At 45.7% G+C, this 25,226-nt stretch overlaps 1 protein-coding gene across 4 annotated transcripts in view; it reads right to left on the bottom strand.

The window, feature by feature from the left end:
• OTULINL (OTU deubiquitinase with linear linkage specificity like) overlaps positions 1 to 25,226 on the bottom strand; it is a 652,262-nt gene that overhangs the window by 249,763 nt on the left and 377,273 nt on the right. For 3 of the 4 annotated variants that reach the window (XM_069620439.1, XM_069620440.1, XM_069620437.1), the window contains 3 exons: positions 15,396 to 15,537; positions 15,248 to 15,285; positions 15,055 to 15,146 (listed from right to left, as the gene is read on the bottom strand). In XM_069620439.1, the coding sequence (XP_069476540.1) occupies positions 15,055 to 15,146; positions 15,248 to 15,285; positions 15,396 to 15,514 (249 nt within the window). In that variant the 5' untranslated portion in view covers positions 15,515 to 15,537. The remainder of the gene's footprint in view (positions 1 to 15,054; positions 15,147 to 15,247; positions 15,286 to 15,395; positions 15,538 to 25,226) is intronic. The other variant, XM_069620438.1, reaches the window with a different exon arrangement.

Genomic DNA, 25,226 nt, shown 5'->3' with positions numbered 1-25,226 from the left:
GGATTTGTATAAGACACAAAGGTACCATGACATAAACATGGGTCTAACAGTGCAAGAAGAGAGCCTTTTGGATAAGCTGACCTGCAGATCACATGCCAAGATAAGTAATGGATGGACCGCATAAACCTAGGGCATCTGGTGTGCCATCCATCAATAGGCATGTTGATGTCTGTACTTCACACCCATGTGGATAAGCAAGTGCCAAATGTCTAAAGGAAGGAAAAAAGTAGACACAAATAGCCTCAACGTCAACAATGAAACACTCTATAAGCTAATTCACCATCTCCATTATCAGGGATAAAAAGAGAATTTGTAGAAAAGTAAGTCAACTATTCATTCTCGCATCAGTACTGCTGGGTGAGCGGCGGGGTTGAGGGGGAAAAAAAAATACTGCTGTGTGTTAGAGGCCGTGCTGACATTAGATGTTATTCTCCTTTTAAAAAAGCAAGTACATAAAAACAAAATCAAACCCCTAAATAGGTTCTAGTTTTGGGTAGCAGGGGAGCATAGAAGAAGCAGCCAGATACCAAAAGAGCATTATATGTGTAGGTCATTGAGGAACTATGCCACTGCCATTATATTACAGACCTGTATCAACCATATAAATTTGATTGGAGTCTGCTTTCCTCCCAAATGGGACTCCATAATCTGGAATAACCACACCTCACAATCTGGATTTACCTACCCACAGTACTGGTAATCTCATTTCCATTTTAAACCCCCCACCTGCAGGTCTTCATATCCGCTTGTCTCACAATGTCTTTGAGGGCTTAATTCTGTCCGTAGTGGGTGAAATGCCTAATATGTTAACCATTTTGGTTATGTACAAATGTGAGTAGTCCTTGCCTGCATATTGTAGAAATGGGGCCCATACCTTTCGAAATGCATATAAAATGTTGTTTAGTACCACCGTCATCCTTTCTACACTCATCATCTCCCATATCCGCTGGAACCATTGTTTATCTCATGGAGCCGCATGATGTTTCCAGTTCCTGGCAAAACACCATTTAGCCAGGCATTAGCAAGAGTTAAGATTCTCCTTTCAGTACTCCTTCCCTCACCCCCCAGTAGTATGGCTGGAGGGGCTCCTGGGACCAGTTTCTCTAATACCCTGCTAATCATTTCTTTTTGTTTCCAGCCCGAAATGTCGTTGTTGCGGCCACTCCCACTATATATGTAGCATAGCATTGTCCCTGATTAGCCACATTCCTTCCAGCAACTATGTGAATATTTTGGGTCCCATTTGTTTAACACCTCTAGCGTGTAGTGCCATCTATGTTATGTTATCTTGCATTTGTTTAGTGCCTACTGCCATCGTTCATAGCGTTAAAGCGCTTTTGCTTGTCAGAGAGGCAAAGGAGGAGTATGATAGAACATTCAATTGTGCTATGGAGGAGCAAAGTAGGCTAGACAGTTGGGACGAGGGCCAGGGATCAATAGGGTGCTCAGGAACGCATGCAAAGGAAATGGTAGAACTATTTTACAAATTTAAAATAAATAAATGTGTACAAATGGACTGAATGTATTGTGGGATTCAACTGTATTCAACGGGGCGCAGAGCAGAAAAGAGAGATAGCTGGAGAAGAGGTGTTGGGTGCACCAGCGGGTATATCTGGAATTTACTCACTGCATGTTGAAGCCATGCCCAAGAAAAAATAGGTGACCAAGCCCTTATACTTACTTCCCTACGGTTCCCAACAACATTTGGGAGGGGTTGTATGAAAGAAATCAGAATATGCCAATTTTCCAACAGCTCCCTGAAAAGCGATAAAAAAACTCAAATGTTTCATTTTCCTAATTTATTTATTGCATGTTTATCAAAACCGTAGTTGTGCGCAAAGCGCTTAAGAACACCAATCCTGTCTATGGCTCACTCGTGGTCAGACGTCTGAGCTTTCCACAGTGTCATGGTAAGCCAAGGCATGCAGAAACCTTGCCCAGGAAAACAAAGGGTGCAAAGCCCCTCTATTCACTCTCCTGAGCCACGAACAGCCATGAATGGCCAGATTCTATAGATGGGAAATCTGGGAGGAAATATGTGCACATTTAACTGATGATGGCATTTTAACCAGGGATCCTTGTGAGCACGAGCCCCAGGCTTGCCTTCCTCGAGGTTCCGAAATCGTCGAGAGCCTTTAACATAATGTTTGTATTGGTTTGTGAGGCAGGAATCCTCTTAGGTTGAGGCTAGGTGCTTATGGGTGTTAATTTACTTTATCCCGCCTTTGACTAGCCTTCTCACCCTGGGCTGCAGCTATGGGAAATGCTGTCAAGCTGTGCTTTCCATTGACTTCATCCCAAAATGTGAGCGTGTTACTATTAGCCTGTTTGGCTTTGAGTGAAACTGGCCTGGAGACCATGGGATGCTATGGTTGTTTACATGCCCTTTCTCTGACGACTGACTGCTCCATCACGACCCACTGTTTGGGGGCATCTCTGTTGTTCCATTCAGCCAGAACTCTCAATTGCGCTGCCTGCAAGTATTGCCATAGATTATGGCATCCTACCCTTCTCTTCTCCATGGGTTGAAATAAGACCTACCTCGACACTCTAGATTTATCCGCTTTCCAGATGAATGGCATAATCTCATTTTGGGTTCTCTTCAACTTCGTTCTTATTATTGGACTGGGGAGCGGATTGAAAACGATATGGTAATCCAGGTAGAATATGCATTTTTACATCATCTATTCTTCCTAGCAATGTGAGAAAAAGCCCCTCCCGTCTTGCTAGATCCATCCTGATCTGTGCAAACAATTTAGGATAATTGGCCTTATAAAGGTTGCCTTTTTGGGGGGTTATCTGAACTCCTAAATACTTTATAGATTTTGTCACCCACTTGAAAGGTGTTGACCTTTTTTAATTCACTCACCATCTCCCTTGGCACTGATAGATTAAGACTTTCGGATTCATATGCTGTCTGGCTCTCCCCACCCACCGATTCAATATATGTATTGTTTCCCTTCTTGAGGCCCTGTGCTGCCACTTCGTGTGTTTTGTATAACCAATGTCAAATGTCATTGATATGTTTGGATACGAACGTTGCTCCGTGCTGTAAAGTCAAGCATGTTAAATAAAGGCTTTTAAAAAAATAATAATTTCTGATTGTTTACCTGAAAGCCCAAGACCATCAAATATTGTTCAATCTCTCGCATCAGTCCTGGTAGGGACTTCTCTGGTTCCGTGACCAGGAACAAGATATTGGCCCTCATTACAAGTCAGGCGTTAAGGGTTTAACCCTTAACGCCCAATTCATACTTTAACCCCTGCTTTTTGCAGGCGTTAAAGTCCAAGGCGCTAAGCGACCTTGGTGCTAATTACGGCACCGTAATTTACGGTGCCGTAAATTACCGCCTTCCCCATCACCATTATGCCCTATGGGGCAAAAATGGGAATGGGGAAGGGCAAATGGTGAATGGGGAATTACCGCCCCACTCACCTTGGAATGGGGCGGTAATCCGCCATGGCGGAATCCGGCATGGACCATGGTGCTAACAGCACCATGGTCCACCGCCTGACTTGTAATGAGGGCCATTGTCAGCAAATAGGCATAGCTTGTATTGTGCCCCTGCCCCTTTAACTCTTCTAATCTCTTTGGATTCCTGCGCAAATACCTCCATGACCAGAGCAAATAGTAAGGTTGAAAGGGGGCAGCCCTGCTTAGTACCCCTCTGAATGGCAACATTCTCAGACAAAGCCCCATTGACTCCATGTCATGTTCGATGTTTCCATTGATGCAGTGATTTGCTTCCATTTAGTTGTCCAACTTGGCGAGGTACGTGGTCAACAGCGACGATATGTGTATATTTTGTAGAAAGAAAGAGGCTGTGCACCCGTCAGGGCCTGGCCTGGGCTCTTGTTGGGTTTAATTCTCATATACTGGGGTGATCTAACAATCCAACGCCTGTTCCACCGTTACCCATGGAGCAGTTCATGAATCTAAATAGTTGTCTTTGGCCCGCTCATAGAGATTTTGGATTATCAGTCACAAGTGTGCCATCCCTCCCTTCTTCTTAATGTTGTGATGTACTTAATGTTGTGATTGTGATGACACTTATCTTCCTCGGGATTAAGCTGTCTTGCTGCGACTGATCTATTCCCTTGCTCATACCAGAATTGGCTGAGCTTAATATATTGCCCTTAATCTCTTTTGATATATCAACGGTTGGCCTTTTAGAGCTGTCAGCTCTTTCATGTTGTGCAGTGGTTTAGCTTGTTTATGTGCAAGTTCTAGTTTAGCCATTTCCAACCATAGCTGTTGCTCGCATCCTGCCTTCATCTCCCTGGCTAACTCCATTAACCTAACCCATATGTTCCTCAAGACTGTCCCAAGTCTTTCCATTCATCTTTTCCAACCCTTCATGACTCTACAAAAATGTTTCAATATTTATTTAACTGTTTATTTATAACAAACTTAATACCAACGAGTGATTTCTAAGTGCAGGATTGCGATTCAAACATATGTTGTGCTGCGTTTCTTTGCTTCCAAGACAAATGCGTCGCTCGAGCTATCCTTCTTTCCTACAGTGCTCCCTGCCTGCCATATCTTTGATCACATAATCCTTTAGCATCCATCAGCCTTTCTTCTTACTTCCAATATCCCTTCCCCAGTTAATGCTCATCATGGCATGGTTCGAGAGCACTGCTGATCCCATTGCTGCCTCTCAGAGAAGCTTGGCTATCCCTGTCGGGATCAGGATATGACCAATGCATCATCTGTGAACAAATGAGGACAATGACTAATCTATTCTATTGGAATGATGGAATCTCCATGCATCGATTAGGCCTTCCTCTGATATTTTCATACTCAACAATTTTGCGGTCTTGCCATACCCACTGGTGGTATTCTGTACCAACCCATCTTCCTTTGTTCCATAACCAAGTTTAAATCTCCAGCCAGAATCTTTTCCACTTCCCTAGAATGATATGCCACTTCTAGAATAGATTTCATGCATGCATCTTGTCCCTGGTTAGGTGCATTAATCAATACTATTGTTAGCTTCAGTTTGTGGCTTTCACCTTTTATCATAACATATGATTTCTTGGTATCCTCAATGTTAAAGATGATCCCTTCTGAGTAAAGACGGCTGTCCCAACCCTCTTTGCAATTATTGTTGCATGCATCTGTGTAGGATATTCCTGGCACAGCATTCTCCCTATATCCAATCTCTGCAAGTGTGCGTCTTGTAGGCATACAAAATTGGCTGTATTACGTTTGAGTTCCCGTATCACTCCTAAGTGCTTGACAGGTACATTTGCATCCTTAAGTTCGATGAACAGACTTGTAACATTGTGGATTGTACCCTATACCCACCTTTCGCTCTATGGGTGTCTAGCACCGGTGATAATCAGCGTAACATTTCCATCAATGTCCCAACCTCTTTCTGTGCCTGCCTGTGATGATCAGTTTACCCATGTGGTGTTTTCTAGAGATGCACTCCAGGAAAATAGCATGTTTCTCAACCTCAGGCTCCTTCCCTCACCCAGGCCAATAGCGGGCCTCCTTGTAAAATGTATATCTCCAACCCATTAGAGAGCTTCCTGTCCCAAATCGGGGTAATAGTCCTCAGTTTTGTGACTTATGTTTTAAGTTCCATTACTCTTATTGTTTACCAATTTCTTTGATCTCTCTGCGGCCTCCATTCACTTGGCTTCCTCCCTTCTTTCTCTGGTGTCAGGTCTCTCCTTCTGGGAGCTCGGACCTTCCAGGTCAAGGCCACAGAGTCTACTCCCATCTGCTACTGATTCGATACATTTCTCCTTGCTATTCATTGTAACCTGGGGCTTAGTGCGGAATAGTCATCAATATTTCAAATTCCTCCTTATCAGCATGCTTTGACTGGTTTAAAAGCCAGCCTTTTCCCCATTGTGCTTTGTGACAGGTCAAGCTGAATTGAATGTTCTTCAACTTCCTGGCTGCTGCCATAATGTTTGCTTAATTTTTGTAATAGTGCAATTTGTCAAGGATGTTGGGCGGTCTTGAGCCAGGTTCCATGCTGCACTGCCCCACCCGCTGTGCTCTGTTTGCCTTGACGTGATTAGCCGTCTCATGGCCAATGCATTGCTCACACAGTTCCATGATGGTAGCCTCCATATGGTTGCCCTCCGCCTCATCTTTCAGGGTTCTGAGCCTTATGCTGTCCCTTTGGAATCTTTTCTAGACCCTCTTGTCTTTCCTCAAGACATTTGACCTTCCAAACTAGATTATCAGCCGTTTTGGATGCAGAGGGCACATTTTGACTCATATTGTTAATTTCTTCTTCGGGTAGCCTGGACCCTAGGTGCTCAATTTCCCTCTTATTTTCGGCGATGGCTGCCGACAGGTCTCCTCTCAAGCTAGCAACCTCCTCCTCTTTCACTGTCGCTGTGATGTCTGCTCCCAAGCTAGTTGTTGTATACTCAATGTGGTGTCTATGCTTTATTATGTAATCACCCTGCATCCGCATGCCAGAATGCTTGTGTTTGAATGGTGAGGGCTCGTAGTGTGGAGAGAGCGTTACAGAGGCTGGCTGAATGTATGCGGAGCGGATGCAGGTGGGGCGCCGGGTTTCATGATAATAAAGTTACCTGTGCCACGTAGAGAAGTGTCCCTCATTACTACATTCTGGCGACGAGGATACCCAATGCCAGCAACCACACAGGGAGAGAGAGAGCAGGAGCTCCGGAGGGACGCTGTTGTTGTTTCTCTGTGCGGACATAGCAGCGGGTTAAATTGTTCCAGGACTTTTTCGGAATCGTACCGCAAACATAAACATACTAGTGAGAGGGGAGGGGGTCTAGCAATCGGCAACGTCATGTCACGCCTAATTAAATGAACAAGCATTAGAGGAAAGGACATAGGAATAGACTAGAAATACAATATATCACATGATTACATGTTGAAATCAGGAAGTCGGGCGACGAACTATACGATCCTCCTCCCACTCGTCACAGTAAAAGTAAAAGAAAAAGAAAAAAAACGTTTTTATTTTTCTTTCTCACACATGAACACAGAAGTGGATAAGGAGTATAAGACAACCAAGATACAAGGAGAGATTGGTTACAGACATAACAATACCATATCTTTTACAGGAGAATAAACAATGCAAGGGATAAGCATACAACCACCACCAGCAAACGTTTGGAACAAGAGGGACTAACACCTCAAAAGAAAAAACTACTGTTACTACATGCTTTAGGTTTAGAGGGGCAAAGGAAGTATTGATGAAGCAGGAGACAGTGATGAACACGAAAAGGCGTTAAGGCAATTGGATAAGTATTACACACCAGAAATCAATGTAGCCATCAACAGGTACCACTTCTATACCAGAGCACAAAAGGAGCATTTGAGTATTGAGCAGTATGTATCAGCTTTAAAAACATTATCCAGAACATGTTGTTTTTGGAATGGTATTACCCTCAAAGAACTGATAAGAGATCAGATCATAATCCATGCCAGAGATCAATTATTCCAAGATAGATTATGGATGGTGGGAAATCCATCATTACACAAGATGTTGGCAATAGCAAAAGGAGTGGAACACGGTCATTTGTGTTAAAAAAAAAATGAAGGTTAAAAAAAATGAAGGCTAAGAAGTTAGAAGCCTCCCAGAATGCCACACAAAACAACATTAAGCAGCCAATAGAAACAGAAGAACAAGGACTAGTAAATGCAGTGTGCGTTAAAGCGAAAATGGATGAGTGCGCAAACAAGTTCAACAGAACCAAGAGTTGGAGTTCAGAACATGAACATAAAGAAACCAGAGGAAATTGCAAGAAACCATGGGTGACTCAAGGATGTACTCATCACAATCCAAAGACGGGGAAAGATGTTTCAACTGTGGTGGGTTGGGACACTACTCAAACTCCAGAAATTGTCCAGCGATTGGCAGAAATTCAGAAATTGTGGAGTTAAAGGACGTTTTGCAGTCATGTGTAGACGTAAGAAAAGAATATCAATAGTACAAGAAGAAGAAGTCTCAGATGAGGAAAGAGTTATAGTGATTTGTGAACCTCGTGGGGAAGAGCTAAAGTGCCCACATTGTAAAATTATCCTAGATAATTGGAAAGTAATGGTCAAGGTGGACAGTTGTTCACCGTACACTATCATCACTAAAGAAACTTGGCAAAGATTAATGAGTGAAGGCTTAAAGCGTACCTTTAAAGCCCCAGACACAAAAAATCGAGGAGGATATGAAGGGTCTACAATCCAGATAACGGGATGGTTCACCACTATCGTGCAGTTCAAAGGTTGCCAGGATCAAATAAAAGTATGTAGCAGAGAAAGGAGTAAACGTAATTGGATGGAGAAATCAAGCAGCACTGCAAATCAGGCTAGACCCATGCAAAGAGGAGCCTAATCTACTAGTGAAAATCAACAATGAACAGATAAAAGCAAGTGATAACGTCCCGGGAGATGTATTGCAAACAAAATTGGGATTTCTCAACAATTCTATGCACAGAATAAAATAAAAAGAGATGCAATACCAGTGGCCCACACAGGGACGTCATTTCACCAAAACGCCGGGGGTAGCGGAAGTGACATCCCAATGACACACCCCCTAGAGTGACATCACAGGAAGTGCTGTCATTTGGCCACGCCCGATGTGACATCACAGGACGTGATGTTATTTGACTGTGCCCCGTGTGACATCACCGGAAGTGGCATCATAAAGCTTTATCCACCAGTCAAAATATGGCTACGATATCACTGCATTGTGACATTTCACACAAGAATGGATCATCATATGTAGCAGTGTGTCAAGGTCCATGTTGGCATGGGAAGTGTATGAACCCAAATCCCCTCTTTATGTGGATCTGCCCTGTACTTTCAACAGGACTACAGAGCGAAATCACATTCTGGGGTAGAGCATTGGATGGGTGCACTAGCAGGTGAGAGATGCTGCTTTAGAAAATCTCAAGTCTTAGAGCAAGAGTAGTTCAATCCTTACTTTAGCATATGGGATCAAGCAGGTTCTTCATAATAGATGATCGTCATACTGTGCATAAGGGGCAGAGCAATGGTCAGGTTGGGACTTTCCCGAGATTGCACAGGAGCTTATTAACAACAATGACCATCTTGCCCCACCTGAGCACTAAAAGAAATGGACATGGTGGGACTTCCAGAAAGGTGGTCTGGTAGCACAGGTGCTTAACAGCAGGAGAGGCTAAAAGCCTTGAGGCAGTAGGAGAGAGCAGAGCAGGATTGAGGCAAGAAAGCCAATTAATTCTGCCGGGAGTGCCTGGTTGATTCTTCCCCTTTAATCTTAAGTACTGCCGGACATAGTAACATAGCCAGCATTAAGTTGTCTTGTGTGAAATGGAAAACTCCAGTCAGTCCTGGTGTTTCCCAGTGCATGGATGTGAAGTCTTATATGCACCAGCAATAGACATGGAGGGGTACAGGAGGAGCGCAGCTGCTGCTTAAGGACATAGAAAACAAAATGCCCAAATGATGAGGGCCGGCCCTACAGAGAGTCCACTCTTTCAGCCTTCTACAGTACCTTTTTTTCTGGTTTCTCCACATTAGCCCCGTACTGATAATGAAGGATTAGTACGTAGCTAATCAGTGGACGGCAGCGTCGTGCAGCCGAGGCGCGGCCAGAGCCCTGAAGCAATGCTCCGGTTTCGGGCTGCAGAGATCCCTGGCATGGTCCCTGCGTTAGGCAGTGCTGGGTGAGGAGAACGAACAGACCGGACGGGGCAGCAGCAGGTGAACCCAGCCCAGCAGCGCCATCCCCACTCCATGACGGGGGCAACAGAACCAGCCTTCAAGTACCTCGAAGTCAGTGTTTGATCAGGATTGGTAATAAAGTTGCAGAGAACTGTACTTTTTCAAAAATAAAATTTACAGAGACCGCCACCTCTTTTTGCTTCTTTTAAAGACACCGGACTAAGAGTATGTCTTGCGGAATGCAATGTACACATTTTAACGGTTTTCAAAAACCTGATGATATTGTAAACGGAAACATGAGAAGCGAAATGTGTATACACAAACATACACACAGGGCGCTCAATAGATTTTAAAATGAATGCAAATGTGCCGCTTTGCCTATAATGTGTAGCAGTACACAGCAGTGTGTTTTTTCAAAAAGGATTACTTTTGCAGTTAACACACAGAATATGGATTCAATATTTCTGTGTGAAAATAATGTAAACGCCTTTTAAAATGTAAACAAATTAATAGCAATGCAATGTTATTGGCACATGATGAATCAATGTTCTCAATTAAAATTGAATAGCAAAATACAATCTCTTAACACATTAGGTCAGTCTAACTTAAAGACGTCAACACAAAATACTTTCCAGGAAACGACACAGTGAAAAACAACCCCTTCTAGTGAAACTTGAAACGTTTTGGCAGAACAAACACAATTCTTCTCGCGGTGAAGGAACGCTTAGCTGGTTAGTGTACCGATGCCGCACGCATGCTTCAGCCTGCCAGGGTACTTTAAACAGTTCATACAGAATTCTAAATGTCGTTTTTTTTACTTAATATAGCACTGACTCATTTTTGCAGACAAAATAGAGTTTAAATATACAGAGTATTATTTTCACTAGAGAATTTGCATTTCTTTCTCAGTAAACCTACTCTGAAAAGGAATTTACGCCTGCAAACGCCCTAAACTTTCACCAAAGTTATGCAAAGCACCGACTTGGCTCACTGCACCATCCAACAGACCAACACTGGTCACGAAACCGCAGCAAAGTAGCATCTGACTTTGTGAGGAGATGAGGGATCGGGAAAGTGCCTGGGCCTGCGGCAGTGCCGCGGCCACCGTAGGGCCGCAAGAGAATTCCGGACCGTTGGTGCCACTGGTGTGTGTGTCATGGTGTGCGAAGCACACACACCCGACCTCAGTCAGCCTGGGCCTGCGGCAGCAGCACCATCGCTGCTGGCGAGGGCTGTGCACAAACACACGCTGCAGCAACCAACCCCACGCACACACCCGCCCCGACTTACACACAGCCAGCCCACCCTGACCTGAGACGTACTCACCGGGTCTTGGACACAGGATTCAGGAAGAGCTCAGAGCACTGCTGCGCATGTCTTCTAAAACAGAAACCACGTGCAAAATCGAGGACGAGCAACACGCAGCACGGAATGAATATCCCTGTGGCCACACCCCCTCCTCCGATTGGACGGATGCCAGAGGTTGCAAGAGATTGACAGAGGTCGCTGGCCAATCGGCAGCGGTCGCTCTTGCGATCTCTGGCGACCCCTAAATGACGTCCCTGGGTCCACAAGAAAGCCAGGCCTATACCGATTGCCTTAATCAACAAAGTAGAACAAGAATTGCAAAGACTTGAAGGTGAAGATATCATAGAGAAAATTGAAGCATCACAATGGATAAACCCTATAGAAGTGGCCTTGAGGAAGAATGGCACATTGAGAATATGTGTGGATTTAAGAGATAAGAATAAGAACATCATTGTAGACATGTACCCTTTGCCCATAATTTCTGAAATGTTAAATTGCATTGGAGGTGCAGATACATTTACCACATTAGATCTATCGAATGTCTACCATCAGATTGCACTGACAGAGGATTGCAGAGACATCACAGCTTTCATCAAGCATTTTGGATTATATCACTATGAACGGATGCTTTTTGGATTATCGTCTGCGGCAGCTGTTTTTCAGGGAACTATGGTGCACACATTGAAGGGACCGAAGGGAACATTGGTATATAGAGATGATATCATTGTTTTTGGGAAAGACGCTGTGGAACATGATAGTAGATTGAATGATGTACTAGATAGATTGAATGAAAAGGGTTTGACTGTTGAGAAACAAAAATTCAAGTTTAAAGTTGGTGAAGTTGAATATTTGGGACATTTGGTGAATGGAAAGGGGTACAAACCCAAAGTGAAGGCTATGAAAGCAATTAGAGAATCTCCTGACCCAATCAACAAGGATGAGTTGAGATCATTTTTAGGATTATGCGAGTATTACAATAGGTTCATGCTAAATTTTGCTAGTATAAATGAACCATTAAGAAGGTTGATGAAAAAATATGTAAAATTTATATGGGATGAACAATGCAAAAATGCAGCTAATTTCATCAAGAAAAGTATCAGTGAGACAGCGGAATTAGGAGGTTTTGTTTTTGGCAGGCGAACTAAGCTCACAGTAGATGCCAGTGGAACTGGGTTAGGTGCTGCATTATCCCAAATTTCAGAGTTAGGACAAGAAAAAATTATAAGTCATGCATCTCGTGCAATCACAGATACAGAGAGTAGATATTCAGTCATAGAAAGGGAACTGCTAGCCTGCGTATGGGTGATTGGATATTTTAGAAAATATTTGTGGTGAACAAAATTTGTGGTACAAACTGATCATAAACCATTAGTAGAGGTTTTATCAGTCAAGGGCATGTGCAAGGCATCTCCAAGATTGACCAAACTAAGTCTTAGGTTACAGGATTACAATTTCATGGTGAGATATGTTCCAGGGAAAAGGAATGTAGTGGCAGATTTTTTTATCAAGGTTACCTTTGATAGATTCTGATAGGGAGACTAATGAGGAAATGGAGGTAGTAGCTACTGTATTTGAAGTGACCTCTAGAGAGGAATGGTTAGAAGAACTGAAGAAAGATCAGGTTTTGTCAAAAGTCATTGATTATACCAGGTCGGCATGGCCGGAAAGGAAAAAGCTAGATGAAGAATGTTTACAAATTTGGGAAGTGAGGGACGAGTACTCAGTAGATGATGAATTATTACTAAGGAGAGACAAACTACTTCCTCCCCAAACTTTGCGGATAGAATTATTTGAAAAAGCGCATCAATGGCATCCTGGCATTTCAGGTACCAAGGTTAATGTTAGAACCAAATATTGGTGGCCAGGAGCAGATTTAGCAGTTGAGAGATTTGTGAGAGAATGTTGGCCATGCCAAAAATGCGACAAGAGTTGCAAGAGTGTGTCCATCAAGATACCTAATGTGGAGTGCCCGTTGGAGAAGTTAGGTATTGATATAGTAGGACCATAGAGGGGTTTCATGCAAGGGAAGAAATTTGTAATTGTGCTGGTGGATTACTATTCCAAGTGGATGGAGGTAAAATTGGTGGATAAAATTGATACTGCAGAGGTACTAAAAGGTCTACTACAAATTTTCAGGAAGGTTTTCCCAAGTGAAGCAAAGAAATGATGAATTTTGCAAAACATTTAGGAATTGAATAGAACTTTTCATTTTTGTATCATCCCCAGACCAATGGGATGGTTGAAAGGTGTGATAGAGTTGTTGTAGAAACTATAGAATTGGCCATGCGCAACAACATGTCTGTAGAAGATGCTCTTAGAGATAGAGTTTGAAGTAGTAGAGTTTCAATCAGAAGAGAGTCACGCAAATCCCCTTTCGAGTTAATGAGGGGCAGAGTTCCTAACACAATATTAAACCCTAGTTGGGTTAACTATAGAGGGGTTAGGAAATGTCATAGGAAGAATGATACACAATTCCAAGAAAACAGGTTAAAGATGGTCCCAGGTGATTTAGTAAGAATAAGGAAAGGGCGTGTGTTAAGGAAGGGAGAATCCAAATATTCTGACCCGGTAAAAGTTAAAGAGATGTTTGGACATGCAGTCAGACTTCAGGATGGTACTGTTTGGAATATAGATCGACTCAGCATATGGAGATGGTCAGGTGATGGTACAGTGGATAGAGTAACGGAAAGGAGGAGAAGGAGAGCTGTTGAACTGTTTGATGAAGATGTTTAAATGGATTTAAGGGAGGGGAATGTGAGTGATGTTGTGAGTGAATAAGAAAATGTGGTGGATGAACAAAGGGAAGCACAACATTTTAGTAATTTTACACACAGGAGGAGAGTGAAGACCATGAGAGTGCACATATGTCTCCACATGGTTCTTTCTTACAAGGAAGTAGGGTCAAGAGACCTCCGGTGTGGTCAAAAGACTACATAATGAACTAATCTACAATCAAAATCTTGATTAATGTTTTAAATTATACATTGTTCCTTTATTATTTTGTTTCGATTATACTGTAACATTGTTTTTTTTACAGATTGTTTCTTTCTCTATTTGAAGAAGGGGGATGTTCTGTCTATGCTTTATTATGTAATCAACCTGCATCCACCTGCCAGAATGTTTGTGTTTGAATGGTGAGGGCTCGTGGTGCGGAGAGAGCGTTACAGAGGCTGGTGAGGTTGGCTGAATGTATGCAGAGCGGATGCGGACGGGGCGCTGGGTTTCATGATAATAAAGTTACTTGTGCCACGTAGAGAAGTGTCCCTCATTACTACACTAGCTATCTCCTTCACCATTGCTGTGATGTCTGCTTTCAGTGTCCTCAGGGCTTCTTCAAAGTCTACTTCTGTTGCGCTCCAGTCGCACTCTCCTCCTGTAGCTCTGCTGCAGATCTTCTGGGGCTCCCTGGTTCCTGTCTACGCTAGCACAGGTATGCTCTGCCCATGACTGCGCTGCTCCTCCAGCGGTCCTCCTTGCTGCCCAACCACTAATCCCTCCCTCCAGACCGTATTCGGGTTGCTGGAGTCGCTGCCTTCTCCTCAGTGCGCTCGACTGCTCGCTCCGTAATGGTGCCTCCCGATCCTCACTGGCAGTCACTGGCTTTGCCTGCACAAGTCTCGGTAGCGACCTCTGCTGCCCCGTGATGCTGACCCCTTTCCTGTTCAACTTTTCGGGGTAAAAGTCTCTCCATTACCCACCACCAGGCCAGGATAAGGGTTCAGAGTTGGGAGCCCAATGAGGTACCGTCTGACAAGGTTGCCATCTTGGACACTTCCCCTTTAATTACATTTGTATAATTCGTGTTGAAACCGTAAATTATACTCCCCATCAATATTCAGGAAGAAACCTATTCCTGTATGATGCAACCTCAATAGACCAGCTCTGTGTGAGATCATTCGCAACAAATAATTTTAAATTCACTGAACATGCCCTCTCCGTTCCGCTAAAGAGGATTGCTATTCAAGTCAACTGGAGTACTCAGGCTATGTGGTGCAGTGTTAGAAGTAAGGCATCAACAATTCCAAGTTAATTTATAGGGAAGCACAAAGGAAACCCTACTAGTTAATTAACTGTCAAAGCACAAGAAGCCACTTTACCTTTCTCATCCGTTTCGCCTGCACAGTTTCTCCTTTCCATTCTTGGGCACAGTAAGAAAACACTGCCACGTCATCAGCAACGCTGAGGTTTCCTGCGTCAAAATTGAAAACATTTATCAATCACACTACTGACCTCACGGTCCTGTCAAACAATCACAGACCGAGACAACATTAGCTCAATAAATGACATTACTCTTGCCTTTGAACTTCTCTTGACAGTAAGCCATCCACCTAAAATACACAAAAAAGGTGAGTGGTCACCAAACTGACGAGATAATCAAATGATTGTTGTGGAAAAGCTCAACGGTGCTATCCATTTAACCAGCCACCACTGCACTTACCATGTCAATAGCCTTTCTTTGCAGCACCATAGAGTGGAAACCAGGTAAGACATTGCCAGCATCAGCGGCGGATTTATTTTCCTCCACAGAATGTTCACAGCCAGGGTGATATGGGCCATCCAGGACTGTCCCTCCTGCTTCTCTGAAACCGGAAATTCAGGGGTGAACACCAATAGCATTTCGAGTGGTGGAGGTGTGGATAACACGCATTTGTTTGAACAATTTTGATTCCGCATTTAAAACAATCTAGAGTCAAATACAATAAACGAATAAGAGAAATTGCTTAAAGTACAAACTAACCAAGAGTTCTCAGTAGCGGATTCCTTTTTAAAAATTATTATTATTTTTTTTTTTTACAGAGGGTGGGACTAATGTTCAGAGTTTGGCCAGTGCCCCAGAGATATTATAGATTATATGAACCTACGTGGCAATCAAGTGCGCAGTGTGGAAGTAATGGTTGCCTGGGATAACAGCTTAAGGAGTGACTGTAAATGCAGGCGCCAATGGATGGAAAGAAGGACATTTGTGTGCTATGGTGGATCCTCATGTTTAAAGCTTATGTATAAAAAGTGGTTTTATAATGTGCTTGCAATTCATGATGTGATGGCTAGATGCAGATTCGTATCATTTTCTGGTCTGGTATTTAAGATTTTGGTGTAACTTTGAAATACCTAAATTCATTTTAAAAACTTCAAAAATATAAACTCTATTGTGGTATTGAACAGTACACAAATTACAGTGGTGCTTATTACATAGTAAACTCAGCATATGTTCATTTTTCTATGCTGCCCTGGGTGGGCAATCTTGTAAAATAGCCCAATTGATGCTCTCGAACCTACTAGTTGCCACCTGGATTTCAACATAAGGACCATCATAAATAATAATAATGTCTATGAGGCATAATTTCCTTTAAATAAGCCTACTCAGTTCAGCACTGGTTCTGCAGTTGATACTGAGGACAATGTTCGTCTAAACGACATACATGCAGAGTTGGCAGGTGTTCTAATTTCATCCAGGACATCTTTAGCTTGTCCTAGTTTTCCAGCATGAGTTCTGGGGCCTGTAAAGCCAGGACTTGCTCAATGCATCAAGCACTGCGTGGAGTCAGATAGCAGAGATGTTTTGTGCATTTTAAAATGTTTGCGTAAAAACTGCATGAAAGAAAGCTCACAGTCAGAAAACTGAAACTATTTGTAAATGTAGACTACCTTACTGGTCTGTGAGATTTACCAAACCCTTAAAGAAAACACTTGCTTTTAGTGGAGTGATGTGTTGCTTTGGTTTATGGTGATTCAAAAAAGAAAGATCAGACGTGATGACCTGTAAATCAGTCGCACTGTTACTCTCTTTATCAAATGCTTTCATCCAAGCTTTTCATCTCTGAATCAAGGCCTCTGCAGAGAGTGTGAGTAAAGCTAAACCAATGCCATCGAGAAGGTGAGAAGTGGGAAAAAAGAGTTGAGAAGAAGAATATTTGGTCAGGATAGCAACTAGAAAGATTTCTGGCATGCACTGGCCAGTACTGTTCTTTTTTGTATTTTCGGACATGTTAACCAATGAGTTTTTTTTCTTCTTAAGAAACAGGTTTGCCAACAGGATGATGTTGGAAGGTTCTTGGTTCCCTGTAAGCTGGAGTGCTTGTGCATGCTCACCCTCTGTTCTTTTTTCATCGTGTTGCGGGTGTGTATGCAAGAGGAGGGGCAGTAGCAAACTGTAGAGCAGGCTCTATGCACCTGCTCGCTCTGCAGACTGTTTGAGTGTTTGCATTCGGATTGGTTCAGGCACTGTGTTGCCTGTTGGGGTGGGTGCACATGTAATAGTGGTACAGGGTGTCTCAGTGGTATGGCATGTCTGTGTTGCATCCCTAGGCAGGTATGTAACGATACTCAGTGATGATGGACAGTGTTGTGCCACAGGCCCATGGAAATTAAGGACGCGACACCGGAGTAACTTGCAACGTCTTCTTTATTCAATATTCAACTGCGTACTAACTTTCTCTCCCCAAACTCCTCCCTTTCCTTTCTTCCCTCTCCCACGTGACTGTCTCCCTCTTAAAGAGGCAGCGGCCGGTAACATCACCCCGGACAAATGTTCAAACGTTCGGCTTAACACTCTTCTACAAGGCAAGGTGGCTTCCTGATCTTGCGTTGTGGTCGCCCACTCCCTACGTTGGGCATGGTCACGTCCGGTGTCTCGCCTGGTTCTGCCATCTTGTATCGGGTTTGTTTGGGGGAAGCCCATACGTCATCTCGTGGCTCCATAGGTCCGGGATGCGGTTCAGGCGGAGGCAGATCACAATTTTCTCTCTTAATGAGGTGTTTGAATTGCAAGCTGTTTCTTGTGGCTTACTGACCTGCATTCTGGGCGATCACCATGGTGCCTTTGATGGGGACGATGTTGAGGGGCTTCAGTGCATTTCGTGCATCATTTTTCCTTATCATTGGTTGTTGAACCAAGACTTTGTCACCCACCTGAAACTCTTTAGGGACTGCTCTTTTCCTCAGCTCAGTGTCCGCCCTTGCTTTCTCTTTTTGTTCGGTGCCCCTTCTTATGAGTTCTTTATCCTCCTCTTTGCGGGCAGTCGGGTGCCTCACGATGAAGGTGTGAACCTCATACTGACCCATTAACTTTGCAGGCGTTTTGTTTGTAGCTTCGTGGGGAGTATTCCAGTAGTCTTGTAGCAATCTGCATAAGGATCGGTGAGGGTTGTTGCCTTTTATGCGGGCTCTCTGAATTGTCTTTTTTAGAAAGCCCATAAATCGTTTGGCCATGCCATTGGCCTGTGGCCACCTACGGGTGATCTTTTGATGAATAAACCCCATGCGTTTAGCAAATGCTGCAAATTCGTGGCCGTTGAATGGAGGCCCATTGTCTGACTTAATTGTCCTGGGAATGCCCCACTCTCTAAGCACTTCGTCGAACGTTGCAGCCACCTGGGCATATGCGGTAGTCACCATCTTCTTGACGATGGGAAACCTTGAATATTCACGAATGAATACTAGGAGATATTCCCCCGACTCCATTGGCCCATAGAAGTCGACCACAACGCTGTCCCACAGTTGATCCGGGATGTGCCTCAGCTGTAGTGGGATGGGGGCTTCCGCCCTCACCATGTACTGGCATGCTAGGCAGTTTTTGACCCAGCTGTCAACCGAGTCCATGAACGGGAACCATATATGGCATCTCAATTGTCTCTTCGTGTTGTCAGCACCTCAGTGCCCCTCATGTGCTGTCTTGATCACTTCGGCTCTGAGTGTTGCAGGGATGACTAGGCGAAACCCCCATAATAGGATGACTTGGTCCTTGACTGAAAGTTTGGTGTGTACCCTTACCAGTCTGTCAAGCTCGTCTCTGCACACCCCTGGGTGGTTTAGAACTGTGCATCGGTAGTCTCTCCACTTGTTGTTGCTCGTCAGACTGACCACTAGGGCCATTGACGGGTCAGCTGCCGATGCAGTCGCGACAGTTTCAAGTGAGATCGCTGGTGGGAGTATGTTGGCGGCCACATAGTTTATGTATTCTGTGTCACCCTTCCTGGTGACTGGCGAGCCTGCAGTGTGTCGAGACAGATAGTTGGCTGGATTTTGATCCCCTCCTGGCCTGTGAACGATGTCATAGTTGTATTCTTGCATCCTGATGCCCCAGCGTTCTATCCTGGGTGGCATCTTGGTGCGCGGATTGCCAAACAGTGACAGCAATGCCTGGTGGTCCGTGACGAGTGTGAATTTCTTGCTGATAACGACATTATGAAAGTGTTTACAGGCCCAGACTGCGGCCAGGCTCCCTTTCTCCGCTTGAGAGTATGTGTAACGCTCACCTGGTTCCCTCGGAGGCGCGGGTCTTGGCTGGGCGGTGAAACCGTCTTCAAAGTTAGGCGTAGGGTCCATCTGGCTCCCTGGTTTGGTCCCCTTCTCACCGAAAGCTTGACTTGGAGGGTGAGATGTCTACAAGTGGAAAAGATCAGGGGGTGTTAGTAGCTGGAAGGTTAGATGAAGTCTCTACCCCCACACTCTCTCCTCCCGTGGTACTCGGTTGCTAACTGTGCTCACCTTAAATAGGTGAATGCCGGGCTCTCCATCCTGCGTCTTGTGCAGGGGCTCTGGGTCCAGTTACTTCACTGGTTTTGGGATCAGCCTCTTGATTGCAGAGGGTAAGTAGAGAGCGATGCCGCCGTTAATTGCACGAGCGGATTTTGCATATATCAAGTCCTTAATGTCCTCTTTTAACATCCCTTTCTTGCAGGGTTGGCTGAGAAGAAATGATGGCTAAAGAATGCCAAAGTTCGTGGAGGCACGTAAGTAGAAAGTCTGTGCAGGGCCTTTCAACGTACCTTAATGTCTCTCTCTTGCTTTCAGATGGAGAATGATGAAGGCGCTGGTGATGATGCCCAGGTTTGTACCGAGGCGCGAACAAGATGATGGAGAATAGGAAGGCACGTAAGTAGAAAGTCTGTTCAAGGCCTTTAAACGCACCTTAATGTCTCTCTTTGCCTTGCAGGTAGCGGAGTGCGGTGCAAGCTGACTTTGGAGCGTACGTCGCAAAGGTAAGCCGTTCAGAAACAAAACGTTACTAACCAATGTTCTTTTGTCTTTGCAGGGCTCGATGGCGGAGAAAGGGTGCGGCGAATACCTTAAACGCTCCGGTGGATCGGGTAAGTTGAAGCGCTGACCTTGACTCTTCTAATCTGTGTTTTTTGTTGTTGTGCAGATGCTGCTGAAGACTGAAGAATGGATCCTCATCAGGTAAATCCGGAGATTTCGCGTTCACAGGAGCTGGAATGGAAGATTCCCTGGAGCTGACACGGTGAGCGTCCTGCTGCTGATGCAGAATAACGCGAAGCACGTGGCACCAATCGGGTGTGGTTTAAATAGTGCACAGGAGTGCTTAGGCGTCTTCTTCCACAGCCTCGCCCAGGTAAGAAAAAGAGTTCCAGTTTCCAGAAGAGTTCCAGTCCTAGGGAGTGGTTCCAGCCCCACCCAGAAGAAAAGTAGTTCCTGCCAGAGGAGGATGAAGACTTCATCCTGTTGGTAAGGAAGCAGCATGGTCTGCTGCAGGTAGGTCCACCCAAGCACTTCTGAATTTGCTATGAGCCCGGCACTTCTTATGCCGGGACCAGTCTCCACAATGAGCCTGGCACCACCGGTGCCAGGACAAGGCCCAAAAGGTCCCTAAAGGGACTTGCTGGCGTCTGCAATGAATGTTATGAGCCTGCTTCCAAGGGCGTTGGGCTTCTCCTCCTGACTCCTTGGAAGCAGTGGTCATGACAGCATGCTGTTTCGGGAGCAGATAAGGCCCTGTTCGCGTAAGCGACAATGTGCCTCGGGTGCGTGTCCGGACCACTCGTCTGCGCCAGGATGGCCCCTTACCCGACAGGGCTTGCGTCCACAATGATATCTGTGTGCCAGCCAGGGTCAAAGTATGCCAGGCTTTGAGCTTCTGACAGGGCCCTTTTCATGTAAACAAACGCTTCTTGGCACTCCTCTGACTATTCGAACACAGTGTCTTTCTGTAGCAGGCGCCGTAATGGTTCGGTGAGAGTTGCATAGTGGGAGATATAACGTACGCAGTAGCCAGCCATCCCCATAAAGGAATGAACATCCGCCACTTGCGTTGGTTCATGGAGGTTGGAGATGGTGCTAACCTTGTCTGGATCCGGGGTCATGCCATCTGCAGAGAAGATGTACCCGAAGAATTTAGGTTTTGTTTTGCCGAAATTACATTTCATGATGCCGTGCAGGTCGCAAGCAAAGCAGCGTTGTGGTCCTCACGCGATGTGCCGAAGACAAATATGTTGTCACTGTAATTCAGGGCTCCTTTGATTGGTCTGATTACCTGCCTAATGGCTTCCTAAACAATGTCAGCCGCTGAGGAGATGCCAAAGTTGAGGCGTCTATAGCAAAACCAGTCCTCATGGGTGGTGAACGTGTTGATCCCCCTCGACTCTGGGTGTAGCTCTAAGTGGTGCTACTACTGGATTAGGTCCAGCTTGGAGGACATCACAGATTTATTGAGCTGGACGATCATGTCCTCTATACAGGGGTCAGGGTGACGTCCTCTTTGAATGGCAGTGTTGGCCACCCTCATGTCCACACATAGCCGCAACTATCTGCCTTCTTTGGGCACGATTACCAACGGCGACACCCATTGGGTCGGGCTAGTAGCTGGCTCGATTATGACGTTGCTGAGCAGCTGGTTGAGTTCTCTTGACACAGCCTCCTGCAGGTGGAACCCCACCCTTCTGGGGTGTTGGGGGACGGGCTGGACATTCTCATCAATGTGTAGTCTTATGGGAGCTCCTTTGAGTTTTCCCAGTCCTTTGCATAAGCAGGGGAACTCTGCCAGAATTGTCTCCTGTGTAATGAGGTCTGGCCTGGCGGGGGCAGCGATTATTGTGTTTACCCCTTCCTTTCGGTCAACCGGTGGTGGGGTCGACTGGATGACGTCCCCTCCTGAAAATGGATGTCGATGAGGCCCTGATTGGAGGCGATATGATAACTAAGGAGACATCTCCCTTTTGTCAGGCTTCGAATGACATGGATGTTACGGTTATCGTTAGGCCTTTGTGCACGAGCTGCCTTCTGAAGAGGCCTATGGAGTGAAGCGGAAGTGTCGCTTCACACTGAAAGATCCTTGAATTTGTTTTGGTTAGCGTCAGCTTTTCGGGGATCTGTAGGAAAACTTGTTCACCCATGATAACGACAATAGCGCTGGAATCAACCAGAAAACAAAATTGTTTGTTCCCAATGTTAACCGCTATCCTGGGTGCCTCTTTCGCTTCTGGGTCATCCAGGATGAGGTTGACATATTCATCCTGGTATGTATGGTCATAGTCTCTTCCATAAGAGGGTGCAACCTGATAATGTTCATTGTAGTCATGGTGTGATTGCGGGGGTCTGTCGTGTTCATCTTTGAATTGTGGAGGCAAGTCGTAGTAATCATAGGTTTGAGTGTGGTACGCCGGGTGATATTCCTCCACAGGTCTGACATATCGCTGTGGCCCTGTTGGGAAGAACCTCTTTTGGTAGGACGGGCCTCGGGGGGCTAACCCGAACATTCTGTTTTATGGCTGTGGGGTCATTCTCGGGGTAGGGAATGGTCTACCCTCTCTGCAGACAGACTGGAAGGGTCCCTCTCTTCCATAGTTGGCGCACCTTTGTGAGAGTGCAGGGCAGGTCCCTGAGTGTGAGAAGGCCATTCCGTAGCAATAGCATTGTCTTTGTGGTCTAGGTCCTGTTTTGTTGGATCCTCTATAGGGTACGGCTCCTCTGTCTCCTGGTCGCTGGGGTGATGGTTGGATTGCTGCGACGAGTTCAGACCTTTCCTGCTTTGCGTTGGAAGCGTCTGTCATTGAGGCTGCCTGGGCATCCACTCTCTCAAAGATTCTCGCCAATTCGCTCACTTCATCGATTCAGAGTGCCTTTTTTAACAGCTGTTTCTTGGGGGCACGGGACAGGCACCCCTCTATCACACGTAGACATATCGCCTCATCCAGAGAGAATGCATGGAATTGGCAGTGCATGCCTTTCACTCTCAAGCGGGTGATGAACTCATCTACAGTCCCTTCTACTCCCCGTGCACATTGATTGAACAATTACCGTTCATAGTCCCGATTCGGCTCTATTACGGTTTTCTTGTTTAAGGCATTTATCAGTGACGGGTAGTCTGGTTGGTCGTCTGGGGGAATTGTCTTGACAATGGTCTTGATTTCACTCCCAACCAGGTTGATAAACATGTTGTACAGGTTGGGTGACTTTTCCGCCCCTGCCACTTTCACAAAATGATTAAAGTCTTCCATCCACTCGACCCACCTCAGGCCTTTGTCTTCTTGCGGGGTCATGGTGAAAGGGAGTGGCATGCGCAGCTGGTGCGATTTGGACTTGGGCGTGGGGAGTGGTGACCCCTGGTCGCTCATTGTGGCAGGTGTGGCCGTTGAGGTATGTGCACCCTTGTGCACAGGATTGTTCTGGTGCAGATAGTGTGCTGGAGCACGTGTGATCTGTGCCTGTGTTCGTGGGTGGACTATGAGTCCGCTGCTCTGGCTCTCTGCTTATGGTTTTCTCCTTTTGATCTGTGATCCGGGGAGGTTTTCTGCCCAGGGGTTCTGTGGAGTTCAATGTCCCGACAGAGGAGAACCTTGTAGTGGTGGCTCCATCCACTAAGCCTCCTCTTCTGGTGTGTATGTGCAGAGCATTCCACGTGCCCCTACCAGGGACAGCCTGGTGTGGCCGTGGCAGTTGGGGGGAGGAGAAAGGCCGTGGTGCTAGCCCAGTCGGGAATGGAGGAGGAGGGAGTAGCACTCAGGCACCAACCTGTCGGAGGTGCGTATGCACACGTGCGTAGGGTCTGGCGCCTCAGATGGCCGCTGGCGGAATGCAGCACAGCAGACACAGCGGATTGCCATGGTATCCTGGCTCAGGAGGAGGGGCACATCAGGACAGCGTTCGGATGCTGGCTTCACGTCAGTCCAGGATTGGGCGGACCGTACTGCCGGATTGCTGGCACATGGGACGTGTGCAGACTGCACACAGAATTAGCAGCTGGAAACTGCAGGCTGGTGAGTCAGGATCACCCGCCAGTCAGGAACACTCTGGGTCACTGGAGACAGCCTTGTCGCCAGTTGTTGGGCCGCAGGCACGTGGAAATTAAGGACGCAACACCAGAGTAACTTTCAACGTCTTCTTTATTCAATATTCAACTGCGTACTAACTTTTGCTCCCCAAGCTCTTTCCTTTCCTTTCTCCCCTCTCCCACGTGACTGTCTCTCTCTTAAAGAGGCAGTGACTGGTAACAGACTGCTCAGGCGAATGTCAGTAAATGCTGTTAGTGAGTGTTGTAAGAGTACAAGTTGGGGGCCTGGGCTGTAGTGAATGAGGAAGGCTCGTGGGTGGCCTCTTGCATATCATATACCAGTAATTGAGACTGTAAACAGTGGAACTGAAATACTGTAAAATAAAATAAATTAGATTTTCCTAAAAAGAGGCTCATGGCTGGTCTGTGACCAAGTATTATCACACATATTTTGGTTACAAGATGTTGCTCCTCCCAGTTCCTTCCAGTAGTACCTCACCCTTCCCTTGCCCTCCCCCTCCCCCTTCCTCCCACTCCCTGACCTCAAAACAGACACTGTCACCCCATCACCTTCCCCCACTCTCCCCCTTGTAAATTGTTCTACATATTGTTCTAACGACTTGTTTCATGTTTGTAAATATGCTTCTCTCACTTTTGTACCTGTTATATTGTAAAGCGATTTGGCTTAAAGCGCTATATAAATTCAATAAACAAACCTATCGTGCTCATTCCCACCAATCCCTGATCACTCTTTAGCTCCCCCTGATGATCCCAGCTCACACCTGCTCACCGTAAAGCTCACCCCTGATTACCACCACCAGCAAATCTCTCCTGTGCTCACCAGCATCCATTCACTCAAGAGCACACCTTCAATGCTCAGCCCACCCACCTTAGCTCCACCCTGCTGAAACCACCAACACCCTTCTGAAATCTGCCCACCCCCAAGCTCAAGCACAACCACCCATCCTCCCTAGCTCACACCAATCTCACCCCATACAGCCTAGCTCACCCAAGTGCATCACCACCCACCACTGATCACACCGACTATAGCTCAACTCTGCTCACACCCAGTCTAGTGTACGCACCCTAGCTCACAGCTGCTAATTCACAATCTACCTTACCCCTACTCCCACCCACTGTAGCTAACTCCACCTCAACCCCACTCTAGTGCACCCCTGCACACCGTCACTCCAGTTCACTGCTGCCCACACCCACCTGATCACACCCACATATCTTAGTTCATCCTAGGAAAGCACATCCCTG

Source organism: Ambystoma mexicanum, chromosome 5q (genome assembly GCF_040938575.1).
Source record: "Ambystoma mexicanum isolate Mex_15411 chromosome 5q, UKY_AmexF1_1, whole genome shotgun sequence".
NCBI lineage: Eukaryota > Metazoa > Chordata > Amphibia > Caudata > Ambystomatidae > Ambystoma > Ambystoma mexicanum.
Note: the sequence above shows the minus strand (reverse complement) of the source record. Positions and strands in the feature narration are given on the sequence as shown.